This window comes from Apteryx mantelli, chromosome 26 (genome assembly GCF_036417845.1).
Source record: "Apteryx mantelli isolate bAptMan1 chromosome 26, bAptMan1.hap1, whole genome shotgun sequence".
NCBI classification, from domain to species: Eukaryota; Metazoa; Chordata; class Aves; order Apterygiformes; family Apterygidae; genus Apteryx; species Apteryx mantelli.
The window spans coordinates 3004670-3018768 of record NC_090003.1 but is presented as its reverse complement, the minus strand read 5'-3'; the positions used below and the strand labels follow the sequence as shown (position 1 = coordinate 3018768).

General features: G+C 36.9%; 1 protein-coding gene across 6 annotated transcripts in view; it reads right to left on the bottom strand.

The window, feature by feature from the left end:
* Positions 1 to 10221: 10221 nt before the first annotated feature.
* The window catches only part of CFAP74 (cilia and flagella associated protein 74), a 53789-nt gene continuing 49911 nt past the window's right edge, over positions 10222 to 14099 (bottom strand). For all 6 annotated transcript variants that reach the window (XM_067311191.1, XM_067311193.1, XM_067311188.1 and 3 more), the window contains 4 exons: positions 13819 to 13957; positions 12870 to 12997; positions 12018 to 12152; positions 10222 to 10795 (listed from right to left, as the gene is read on the bottom strand). In XM_067311191.1, the coding sequence (XP_067167292.1) occupies positions 10652 to 10795; positions 12018 to 12152; positions 12870 to 12997; positions 13819 to 13957 (546 nt within the window). In that variant the 3' untranslated portion in view covers positions 10222 to 10651. The remainder of the gene's footprint in view (positions 10796 to 12017; positions 12153 to 12869; positions 12998 to 13818; positions 13958 to 14099) is intronic.

The window sequence follows — 14099 nt, the reverse complement described above, 5'->3', positions numbered from 1 at the left end:
TCAGACACCTTTGAAGCACTCTTAATAGAGCAGGGTTCAGTTACATAGCAAAAAAAGATAGTATTAGTCAACATGAGAGATGATTAGAATTGGGATGATCATAATACATGGCTGGGTAAGTAACAACAACAACAACGACGACAATTAGAGCTGAAAAGCAGGGGAACTAATTAGTGGATTAGAGAAGATTTTAATCGGGGAGTAAAGGGAAGATTGATCAGACGAACAGCATTTGGACATCTCTTAGGGTCCCTGACTTTCTCAAAGAGAGGGGTGGGTGGGTGGGGGTGTAGTCGTGCACATGCACACAAATCTCCAGTAATGAGAATGGGACATAATACAAGGATTCTTTCTGATATTTTCATGCAACAGGAGGAGAACACACTTGGACTTGGCTTGCCAGAAGTTTATTCTATGAGTATCATGAATAAAATCCAGAATGATGAGGGCAACCGTGGACAAAATAGCTTGGAAGTAGCTGGTTCAATAGATCATTCTCCAGATGAAAACACTTAGTAGGGTTATTCCATAAGGCTCAAGAACTGTGCGTTAGGGCCTAGTGATGGCACGTGTCACTGACTAAAGTATATTCCTACAGACTACCCAGGGTCATGGGACCATTGCTCATTTAGGAAAAACTGCATTCATAAGTGTGAAGCAATCCTAAAGTCACTGGGCAAGCAGAACATTTATTAATGAGATGTCTATGACACTAGCACTTACTCTCACTTCCTTTCTGTTGCAGAAGAGAAAAAGCTAGATGAAACTGTTAAGGATAAAAAGATCATACATAGACATGAATCAGTTTTAAACTAGAACTGGACTTGAACCAAGAAGTACATGTTTGCATTTAGATCCAAACTTTTCTGAAAGCACAAGAGAGTTTGGGTCTGGTGATCCAAAAGCTATTACAGTTACAAAACTTAACGTGAAAGCATAGTGTTCAGAAATGCAGTTATGGAAGGAGAAAATTTCATCTCCTGGGAAACTTAGATACATCTTGGAGAGTACATTTTCTATATTATTCTCACAATGTGGGCTCCATTCCTATTAGAGTCTTACAACACTGAAACAGAAACATAAGATTTTGTGTTTAGCATCTCCTGGCAATTTCAATACAGAATGCACTATGATTGTTGCTAACCTGCTTTGGAAGGTTAGGTTTTTTTATTGAACAGGAATTTTTTTTGTTTGTTTTTAAGAGATAATATGCATGAAGACTAGAGCTGCTGTTTTGACCTTCTGGTAGTTGTGAACTCAACATTAAACCATTCATGCAGAATACAATAGCTCTCCCAGTTGTCTTCACCTGATATTCTCAAGGAATTACATACAAACTCACTGTTTTTAGTTCATCTTGGAGTGTCTAAATTAGCAAGCGAAATTGTTTCCAGTAGTCAGTCATCTCAGCCAATTTTCTGTTTTCTATATTGGAGAAAGAGATCAAGAAGCTACTTTAAGATGTATCCATTGTACATGAGAATTGTTAAGGTAGGAGCATCCAAATAGAATTCCTAAGTTTTCATTAGTCTAACAGTTTACATCTTTGATCAGCTTGTTGCAATATTGCATTATGAAGATTCTAAAGAGGCACAGTATCTATTAAAAATATAGCAAAAGTAACTATGTTAATCTAAATAAAATGCATTTTAGTTATTTCAGTTTTAGAAGTCAGATCTATTGTTGACTCCTTGGCTTGTTTGCTCAATATCCAGGCCCATAAGCATGGGGATTTAGGCAAGTAAAGAGTCCCAATGATGAAACAGCATACAAGTGTAGGGTACAGGATTTAGGCCCTGACTTTGCCACTTCAGTCAGCTTAATCAAAGAGGCAAGCTCTGTCAGATTCTCGTAAGGGAAACCTAGTTACTCTACTCTTCTACAGATTGATGAGCTTCATTTAAATGCTAAATCAAGCAGCAAATATATCAGAGGATTGGTTCTTTCATTCTGAAAAGGATCCCACTGTTTTCTGTCCCTTGGTGAAATGTGATAATTCTCAGTTAAATGACAGTAGAACACCTGAGGGTTATATTTTGCAAAAAAAGAATAATTGTGCTTTTGCTTTTAAATTTTACTTACGTTCCAGATGAAGAAGCATACTCTGCATGCCAGTGTTATGTTTTACAATGGATCTGTGTTCCCACATCAGGCAATTTGTTTTTTTCCCCCGTTACATCTTGCCTCTCTCATTTGCTTGAGTGTTGCTTCACACAAGAGCTGGGCACATGGAACTACACAGGCCAAAAGAATGAAGATAATCCACTGAGGCAGGAAATAAACAGTCCCGGAAGGATCAGCCACTATGCCCCCAGAAAGTCAAATGTAATGATTAGTTTCCAGGCCTGAGATAAGACATCAGTCTTTTCTTTCGCGAAATGGAAATCTGAAAGTTTGTTATTCTGTAAGTGCCTTACAGAACATTGGTTTTCTTAAATCAGCTGGTGTATTGCAAGCATAGTTTTCCTTATTTTCAGTGCTCCAGAAATAACAGCCTATTCTTAGTCTCATGGTTCAACACTCACCCTGAAGAGACTGAATACACATTTTAGGATTAAGCATGGAAGCTTTGACCGGTGGAATCCAGAACCTTACGCTCATTTCAAGTCAGTGAAATTACTCATATGTGTTTGCAAGATCAAGTCTTAAGAATGCAGTTAAAACTTGGTTACATCCTTTGTTTACCTTTAAGTCATCTGGTACAGACAATGAGCTAGACTGGGCAATGGCAGTTGCTCTTTATTGTCAGCTTAACTTTCTGTTTCTCATGCACTAGTGTAATACTGTGTGCTTGACTTGCCAATTTCCTACAACTCAGTGGCCTCATCCAGAGCTCACTGAAGCTATTCCGAGTCTCTCAGATTCAGTGGGTTTAGAGTAGGCCTTAGATATTCAAACATTGTTAAATAGAAGGATGTACATCATTTCACAACATTATTTTTCAGGGTTTTTTTTATTATTCCTCCATCTTTTTATCATAAAAAGACTCTTTGGCGTTGATTAGGTCTCACCTCCATAGAGACTTAAGGTATTAAAATGAATAGACTAACAGGCACCACACTGTGGTTTGCACTTAGAGCTCGCTCCAGCCCTGAAGGTAAGGTTCAAAAACTTGGAATAAGCAAGCTGGAATGATTTGGGATACTCCATTTCTAGTTCTAATACCAGTTTAGATATTCCATTGTTTTCTGTTAGAAATCTGAGTGCTCTCCTCCAATTCCCTCCATTACGGTGGTTTTATGGAAGAGGAGGGACAAAGGAGATTAATGAGCATTTGTCAAGTTCTTCTCATCTCTTAGCAGATTGAAAGGATATGCAGGTCTTTGGCAGCTGAGACAATAACAATGCATCAGAGGTTCTGATTCATGTTTGTACTAATCAAAAGAGTAAGAAAAGTGTAAAGGCATTCAAGTTCAGTGTAAGGATAGTTTTTTAAACCTAAATTAAATCTATATCTGGAATATTTCTCACTAAATGCATTAGAGTTTTTTCCTGCGCAGCTCAGGTACCAATCATATACAGGTGGCATATCAAGCCCTTTAGTCTGAAGGGCATTAATTCCTCCTTTGTTCATGATATGGACTGTTTTAGAAAGTGCTCTGAGAAGCTTCTTGTGAAAACTTCTGTTACTACGCAGGATCAAACAGGTAGTTGAAGAGCAAACAATTCATTTTGGAAAGGCCCAAACATCGTGAAAAATACATGTTTTAAAAAATACTGAAAATATAAAGCTTTTTACAAGGTCTTCTTTCCCATTTAAGTCAGACAAACAGACTATTGTGCAGTTCTGTTAAGATCAGGAATATACTAAATGTATGTTTAAATTGGCAGGACTCCTTTGAAATGAATGAAGCATCTCCAATTTGCATGACTGCTGCATACCTTTCAGAAACAAAGTACACAGGCTTCTGTCAAAGTCCTGCTCAGTATCAGTCTGCTCAGTTGTGACACCTCCCCCTTCAATTATGCTTGGGAGCAAATCTGTGTTTAGCTTCCCAGTGCCTTTTTCCTTCTTTACAGTCATTGACATCTAGGCCACATCACAGACTGCTCATTTTGATATTGGAAATGAATTGGTGATTTGCAGGTCTTCTCTGGGAGAATCCAGAGTTATGGCTCATAAGCCAAGCCAAGCCAATATGAACTCATTGATCACAATGTTTTTAAAGGCTGTTACTGTAGAAGAATCCTGTATGTTCATTTTGAAAACATTCCCAGAAATAAATAACAGATGTTATGCATATTTTGGGACCGTTTGTGTTTCCAGAAGATAACTAAAACATGCAACAAGCAGTGGCTAGGAACTATAATCAGGGTTCTTTGTACTAAGAAGTACACAGCAAAAATAGATAGTTTTGCTTAAGAGAGCTTACAGGAGTGATGGAAGATGAGGTTAAAAACAACCTGCATTATCTTTGACCAGTGGCTGACACAGCACGGCCAAAAATCTGAAAGAGGGAGAATCCTCATTTGACTCTAGCCATTGTTTCCTATATTGCATTCATAATCTTTTGTTTTCATTCTAAACATTAAGAGCTGAAAGACTAGCTGAACAACTCCATATTCTCATAGCCTGAAACCAGTTACAGTAATCTCATCTGTTTTTCTAGCTCTGTTATAGCAGAGCTTTGTTTTTAAACTAAGCAGGCATGGAGTTACCTACTCAGAGAAAGGAATACCTCTGGTAGACTGTTCATAAAGAGGCTTTTATTTTCTGATCTTTTGGCTAAGTGTTGCTCTAGAGATCACCATTTAATGGCACTGGGAAGTTTCACAACTTGATTTGAGTCAACCAGCATTTTCTATACCAAGTTAGAATCAAGACACAGTGAGTATTAACTTTATCATGGCACACAGGGATCATTTTGAACTCCTTTTGCGGTGTTGTAAATGACTTTCCAAGAATCTGAGCATTAAAGAGTATGACCCTTTTGGAGAAACCTACCGCTTCCTGGGTTCATGTCTCATTCTACTGCTACATGATAATACAGGCTTCTTCCTAGAAAGACACTTTTGATTTGTCCTGTATAGCCCCTCAGGGTGTCTAACAGGAAAAACTTCAGCTAAAGAATCTTCTGAGAGCCACTTCGAGAGAGAATGAATTCCTCCTTTCTTTTGTCTCTTTCCACAATCTACAGTTTAAATGGCACACAGATCAGGCATAGCAGCAAGAGCCTTAAATAGCAGAACAAATTCAAAGAATAACAACCAGGTGTTTCATTGGTATTCTATTCTATCTCTGCCTTTAAATTCAACCATCCACTTCACTTCTTGTAATTTCATTGTCTTCATACTGGAGTAACAACCACCCTGTAGTTTTTCAGAGAAGCAATAAACAGCTTACTATGCAAGGCTCAGTTTTTCATGGTATCTCAGTGCAAGCTCCTGTCATTTTTGGAACCACAGGAAACAGAGTATAGCATTCCTTTTAAGTCAATTACTATTTTCCTTTATCTTGCCCCTTTGATTCCTGTGGCACCCCTGTAATACTTGTTGGGAGCGGAGGGAGAGGATATTTCTAACTTCAAGAGAAAACAAGAGAATATCATATATTTTTAGGTGACCGCAAAGAGTACTAGACAGTTTTGCAACTGTGCATGTATTTGCATAGGAGGTTGAGACAAAAACCTACGCTAGTACAATGATGTAGAACTGCATATTGCAATTCTGTGAAATTGCTCTGTCAGTGCTGATTTTTCAAGTATTTCAAAGAAAAAAAAAAACACTGCAAGAGTGCATATAAGATAGAAACAAACACTGTTGCTATTTGATTTTTTTTTTCCTTACCTGTTTGTATATGTTTTGATACCCTTACAAAAAAGTGCAAGGCAGCCTTCATATGCTACTTCTTTCTCCTGGAAGAAATATATCTTTTCCTTAAAAAAAACACAACTAAAAAATGGCAGGCTATATCCTATAGAAATACTCCATCAAAAACTACTAATTAGGACAAAACTTTCATTATTTACTAGCCTGGCTAACACTTACATAAAGAGCTTCTGGATCCAGCCAAGAACTTTTCAATTGTTCCCTACGGTGAGGCTGTTTCCATGAACCCATCTGCTCACTGATGAACTAACTGGCAGAAATAGCTCACACCTGCCATAGCACTTGAGCAAAAGAGTAAACTTTTAACCCAGTTCATGATAGCCTGGTAATCATAACAGTATTGCTTATTGTATTGAATGTAACTCATAAATAATGAAGTACATCACAAAAAGCAGAAGTATCATTATTCCACTTTAAATTCATTTAGAATCCTGTCTTAATCTGGACTAAGATAATAAGACAAGACAAAAGCAGTATCTCTACGTATATCATAATTTCACAGTTGTGGAAACTGAGGCACACGCCCAATTTAATGGAGGAAGGTGGGTGATAAATCCATGGTTATAATCCCAAATTCTAGTTTCCAGTCCCTTGCACATGCTATTGGACCTATCATGAAACATTTTATGTTATTTAACCAGGATTATACATATTTTGTTTACCGTATCAGTTTCTAAACTTCTTAACTGAGTCTAAAACATTGAATGCTAACTCACAAACACAATATACTTTATTCCCACTGAAAGCTGTGAAACAATTCCAAGATTTGGTCTTTGGATGAGAGTCTGAAATCTTACATTGCTCAGTTAGTGCTGCATCCAAAAAGAATTAAGGGATACTTAGATAGCCTAAGGGATTCAGCTGTGGAAGGATTTGAATGCAGATCCTAATTGAGAATTTAAGTATTTGATGCAGAATTATGCTAGCGATACTCAATTTGTTTGAAACGTATCTTTGCTATGCTGCTTCTGATTGGTTTAATGATTTTTAATTTGGCTTTTTTGTTAATTTTTTTTCTCATTTAAATTTTGGTCATGCAGTGGTATTTTATTCCTTGTTATTTTAATCAATTCAGGTGATAATGAACAAAATGAATGCTTAGACCTTTACAAAAGATAAAGAGAGCCAGATGTTTATCAAATGATAACAGTGTATCAATCCATAATGATTTAACTTAGGACCACGGACTCTTCCCTTCACCCTCCATCATCTACTGCACCCTCTAGTCACTTTTTTTCCAAGGAAGGCAAGCTGATAGTCTGTAAAAAATGCTTATTGTGTGCTTTCTTATTTCAGAGTGCTGAGAGTAATATTTTTTTCCCAAAAGAGTTAAATCTTGCTGCTTCTCTAGTGTGGATGTTCAACAACCTCAAATAGTGGCTCTTAATTTCCTTAATTAATCCCCTAATCTCTTTTCCACCCCATTTTTCCATGGAGAGGGGCTGCACTAAAACCCCGTATCTAACTTTTGGAGATGTTTAAATGTGGCTCCGAAGTTCATGTTAATACTCTCTCTGCTTTTATCTCTTTTCATGTTATGTCCTTTTCCCTCACAGTCCAAAACCAGCTGTTGCTTATGAACACTGGCGTAGCAGCCTCTGTGTGTCTTTTGTTTAGTAGCACAATCTGTTTTAAAATACCTTGTTGCAAGTTCCAAATCACATCCAAGAAAAGTTGGCTCTAAAATCTGCAGTGATGTCTCACTCCAGCTTTAAATTTGTGCTCTGAGTTATCCTTTCAGCTCCTGCCAGTGACTGGCACATGAGTCACTGCACAAAACCAGAACTGCTGTTATTCAAAAGACTCCTTTGAAACCCTTTTTCATTCTGCTTCATATGCTAGAAAGTCTTTGTTTAAAGGAAGTGAATTTAAACTGCATCCAACAACCTGAACAAGCATGACATGGTATTAAGTCACCAATTTTTCTTACAGCATTATAAGTAGTAAAGGTTTATTGATATGTGCAGTAGAGCTCTTGTTCTGTTTCTCTTTCCTTCCTTATGAAACTCTTCAATCATAAAAGACTTATGGTTTGCAACATCATTCCTTCAGAATTGGCCAAAACTGGCCAATGCTATTAGGCAAGCTAAATCTCCTAGAAACTGATAAATCAAAATGGGCAAATCCCTTTATGGGAACTGACAACTCAACATATGATTTTCTTTTGCCCCTTATTTGTTGTTAGAGATTTAACTGTTTATCACAACAAGTTGTAACTTATTTGTATTTCCTCTTCCTTTTAAGCAAGAAACATGCAAAATAAAATGAGTAGTAACCAGCTAGCTGTCTTTGCACTGAACGTATCTAATAAAGTGCTGTGTATGTAATGGACCTTGGTGTATGACATTCTCTTTCAAGCTGTTTGGTGTGAACACACTACTAAGGAGGCATTACATAGCCCAGAATTCTCCTGTATTCAACCAGAGAGAAACTCAGTGCAAGGAAAAACATTTTATAACAGTATCTCATTCCTTAGACTTCCTCTCCATGGCTTTTTCTAGTGCTTTTTATTCTTGAGATGGTACATCTAATGACTGTATATACACACTTATGATTGCCTTCTTTCAGAAAGTGCTTATTTGTTTAAAGAACCATGGGGCAATGAAGACATCAGGGATTTCTTTTTCTTTTTTATCCAGAGGAAAAAAATATATCTATCCAGGTAAGTGGCTTGAGTTTTGTAACTTAACTGCCCTGCCTGAGTCTTACCCTCATTACTCTTTTGCACTTTGATTATCAATAGAACATAGGAATATTTGCTGTAAACTATTGTCTCATCAGTCTATTACGTTAATTTCATACTTATTGTTTCACTGTTTATCATTAGATGTTTATGCTTTAATAGGTGTGGCACTAAAATAAAATCATTTTTCTTACTGCTAAACTCTTTGTTACATTGAAGAGACTAGAGAAAGATTAAAATTTTGAAACTGTTTTGCAAGAAATGTTAACATACCCAAACTTCATTTGAATCTAGAAAAACAACTCCAAAATTTAAGACTAATATTGTTGGAACTTTCTGTTTTTAAAATATAGTATCAGTCTTGTGAAGCAATTCACTTCTGCTTTAATATGATATACAAGTTTTATACGTTTTAATTCAAAAAAAACAAGATAAAAATAGTGAAACAATGATATTAAAAAATTTAGTGAAATGTATGTTTGTGTAAAATTCTTTGGTTTTGTCAAATGTCATTTTCCAGGGCAAAAATTATTCCTTTGGTGGGTGGGTGGATGCGCGCGTGTGCACACACATCTGTGTGAGATCAACTTAACAAAAAAAATCTTATCTGGATTTCTGGCTCACATTTTACTTTTAGCTTTTAACTCATTAAACTGTGAGTTTGACATTGTTTTCCTCTTGTCATTCTCTTGAATTACTGTTGCTTGGATCTCCCAGTTCTTGCAGATGCTCCTTCTTACTATTTACCAGGCCATCTCTTTTTCTCATCATTACAAGTGACCTCTACAGTGTTTCAACATAGTGACAGTCTTTGCATACGTTCTTTAAATTGTTTGCTCTTTTAATCCACCAGATGCTTTCCCATCTGCAGTTGAAGTTCATTGTACCTGGCTTCTGCAAAGCAGAAGATTCCTAAAATGGGTGTGTTGTTTTCTGGTAGAAAATGTTATGTTTATTTTCAGCACATTATATGGTTACAAGAGTCTGCAGAAGTCAAGTAACTTCTCAGCCATTTGATCCATTATTAAATGGGAACAGATCTGAATGAATCCAACATACCCTGCCTCTGAAAAACAAAAAGCTTTTTCATCAGTGTTATACAGGCTGCTTCTATATAGGTGGGAAAGTAGTTGAAATACTTCTTGTGACCATTGCTTTACTTCTCTTTCCTGCACTGTGATTAACTTGACCCCTTTACCTTAGTGATATTTACAAATGGTCTCACTGTTTTTATTTTCTTACTGCATAATCTAAGTGAGCAATTTTAACATCTACATGGCACCAAATGGCAATAAGCCTTTGGAATGGTGGTCAGGGTATTTTGCCACAGACTTACTATAATCTGTGAAAGAGAGTGACATAAGATTTAACGGATCATCTGTGCTTTTCAGTTTCTGCTGCCTTCCTTCCCTGTATTGTGCTGGCTCTGTACTTTTCTCTTCCCTGAAACGGCTACTGCTCTCTGATAGAAGTTATACCTATGGAGAACTCCAACTCCTCCAATAGCTAGAAAAAAAAAAACAAGTCAGAATTCAGAGGAAAACAAATGTAGAAATATAGAGCTCTTGGACAGCCATGCTAAATGGCAAGTGTCTAACAAAACTGTGTGATTCAGTTACCAGCATGGTCACTATTTCCTTGTTGATATGTCATCAGGAGGACTTCAGAGTATATTATAAAAATGACTTCCAATAGGATTTAGAGGAGACTTGAATGAAAAGGTTTATTCCAATCTTAAACATAACAGAAAAAAACAAGTATTTTCCACATCTGTTAAAATGCATCTGAAGTTGGAAAAAAAAATACATTGTTTGAAACTCACACTTCTAGAAGTAAAAACAGATACACTTCTTGAAGGAATGCCTGCCTTTGGAAGGCACTGTGATTAACAGCAGATGTATCTACTTAGCCCCCCTTCCCCATGTTAATTCCTCCTTCTACCATGAGGTTAGTGTCACAGAATCAGCTTGAAAGTAAAACTAGTGGAGCCAGAGTTCATACACAATTTTGTAGAGAAAAGCAGAAATATTACATTACCTTCCTTCCTGCCTCCCTACCCCAGTCACATACTTGCAACAATCTCACAATCTTCCATTTTCCAACTGAGATCCAATGGTTTGCCAATAATATAAGCTTCCATCATCTTCCTTTCCATGTAACTTCTTTTCCTTGCTTAGTGGGAGTACATGCAGATGCAACTTTTGCCATGAAGAAGATTTGATAGGATTCCTTAATGTCACCTTTTAATGTCAGTAGGGTTGTCACAATCTGAGGACTATCAGCCTACAAAAAATAATACACATATGAAGCTATCCTGTTTCTTTTGTATATAGAACAAGTTAGTTGATCCAGTTCTAAACAGTGTATTTTTCATCACAGTTGTAAGATGTACCAGTTATAGATAACCTCTCTTCCCACTTAAGTCTTTCATATCTTCACAGAATGCTCATATTGTGATAAGTTGTAATGACTAAGCATTCCATCTCCAGAGTGATACTGATATTGTCACCAGGTTACAACCATAACAACAACTGGGCACGGCACTGACACAGTATGTCGCAGGGAAGGTCAGGAAAGAAACAAAGGCTGTTAGCCATGAGTTAGTGCAAAACCTTGTGCAACAACCAGTTCTGGTTACCAAAAGGCACTGAGTCAATCTCATATGTCATCCCAGGAACACTAGTGCCTTCTGCACATGATGACAGAAGCCTTTTAATTTTGGAACAAGCCACTCATTCTGCCATTCCCACACACAGCTCAAGACAAAGTGTGGGAGATAGAGTTCTTTGAATCACCATGAATACTCATGAAGATGAATCAGGAGGGGCAATCCCAGTCCTGTACTCAGTTGGAACTCATACCAAAACTCTGCAATATAAAAAATGGCAGAAGCAGCCAGGGAAATAGGGTTCATAGAGCAGTTCATAAAGTGGAAGCCAAACAGACCCCACCGAATCCTCGTGGAGAAAAATATACCAAAACAAAAGGGAGCCAACAAAAGAAGTGTGAACACTAACAGAATGATCCATGTACTTAGCTCTGTCAGCAGTATTGCGGGTTTCCTTGCAAACTACTGCATAGGGGACATTAAATAGCTCATTTTTCATCAATGTGATCAAAGCAGTGCCTTTTATTTAACAGCAGCAGCCATGTTTTGGTCTTTTGGTACTATATAATACAATGACATGTGAGAGGTTAAGTCCTGTAAGTCCTGTAAGCAAGTTACTGTGCTCATTCTTCTCATCACACAGAAGACTGGAAGTCTGAGGTGAGATAGCAAGCCTCCAACTTATACATGATTCCTGTCTTTTATTCCCACACTAGTGTTTACCAGCCTATACTCCCTTTGGTAACTACACATGTTCTGTCATCCTAATGTGTCAAAGCAGCCCACACTGCTGACATCTTGAAGATCGGCTTTTGCGTTGCTCCTTCAAGTCATGAAAATACCGCTGTCACACATTCACTTCCAGTTTAAAAACATGCCTTGGCAACTGTAACTTACATGAAAGTCAGCAGGTGGCACCCAAGAAACACTGATGCATTTTACTTGACCACGATCAACTGTTCCCTTTGTAGATTCAATGGTGAATCCCTTCTGCTGCAGAAGTGGCAGGTTATCAAAACTGAACTCCACGTTCTAATAGAGAAACACACATACAACGTACCCTCACTAGGACAGTTCAACCCCTTCATACACAATGACTTTGTTTAAAGGCTGCACTGCCCAAATGCTATATAACTTTGCCTATCGCTTGCCAAATGGCTTCTGCCCTTTGAAGCTGCAAACATCCATCTTGTTCACTGTGTCTAGTTGTCATGAAATACTACATTAAAATGAGAGAACATAGAGAATTTTATGATTTTTTTTAAGAAAAATGTACTCTTTACATGAAATTTAATTTTCTGGGAATGCAATCTGTTTTATCATTGAACAAACAATGCCATTAATTACAAGTCAAATTGAGGTAAAAATTTTTTTTTTAAAAAACAACAGACCTCAAATATCAATTAAAGCATTAGGTTACAATGATCAGAGCCGTAATTCAGTTCAGTGTTCAAACTTCTGTATTTAAGAATTAGGGAAAGACTCTGTTAAATTAATTTGTTGCTTACTTTTAATACTATGTATTAATGCTAATAATGCTGATTCCTCTTGTTAATGTGTGGAAAATAATTTTTTTCTCTTTCCAAACACTGATGCTTTTATAATGTAAAGCTTAGCAGAAAACATGAAAGTTGTTTTTTTTTAATTTTAGAGTTCCTAATGCTCAGTTTTGACAGGAGGAACTAGTAGCCATTTGTACTGTGTCAGTGTTCCTAACAGTGTCTGACATAAACCTGCACTTTTCTTCACCTTCTTGGATGAAAACTGAGCTGTCCGTATAGCTCCAACTTTCAGTTCTGTCATTGCTGGCACTACAGAACTCTCTCCCTCAATGTACTCCAGGATCAGGAGAATGGACTTTACCGGTTCTTGCAGCTCTAAAGAGATATGAATCAAGTAAACTTTAGAACAGTCAAAACTGAAGGATTATCAGTCTGGAATGGCATAAGTTACATCAAGATGGTTCAAAGCAAAGGTGATGTTTTGGCAAATTCATTACCTGGCATAGATAAAGATATTAGTTTAACTTACAAAGTTAGTGAAGAATTAAGCAAAGGAGGTTTTTCATGATTTGCAGTTGCAAACTATAAATTGCTTTTAGGTTTCATGCTTATCTTCCAGCCTCATGGCACATACATTCTGTGAGTGCTGTATTCCTAATTGTGTATTATGTGTGCTTGTACTCCTGTATACCTTAGTAACTAGGTGTTGTTTACATACTGTCTCTGAACATAGATCCTGTCCACAGAAGTTAAATAATGAGGATAAATTCCAAGTCCTGAAAGTGTGTCTATTTCTGAATTCATAACAGTATAATCAGGAGAGTCCTGAATATGTTAATATATGTGAGATAATTTTAGAAACATTTAATGCAAGTCAGAGAAGTAGCAGAAAGAAAATAAAGTGTAATTCTTTGTAGTATTATTGGATTTATAGTAGCCTTTTGCAAGGTAAGTTGCAAAGACAGATGATCTTCATTAAGAGAGGACTGTATTAAAATTTAGAGAAAATCTTTCCTTAGGAGAAAGTTTTCTGCATTTTTTTAATGTTGTGATTACAGCCTATACTATAATACTTATTCATTCTGATTCTGGAAAAATTATCCTCAATTTACTTTTTCTTGAAGTAAAGAATGAGGAATAAGCCTATGTCTTATCATTCATTATTTTTCAATAAAATCCAAGTGGCAGCACATTACCTCCTTTTGCTGCTTCCTGCGATGATATAGGTAATGTTACAGCCAAAGACTCTGTGGGCACATCTAGTGGAATTCCCCCTTCCACAAACATCAGATGATATCTTGCTGCACCCTTTAAGTGGATCACATGGGCTATTTCCTATATAAAGACAAGAATGCTGCAAATGGAGGTTACAGCTCAACTACTGATATAACTACAATCCTGACACAATGGCACCAGCTGCACAAAAATGATTGAATAATCTGCCTATACTAATGCCAAGAGGCGCTGCACTGTAATG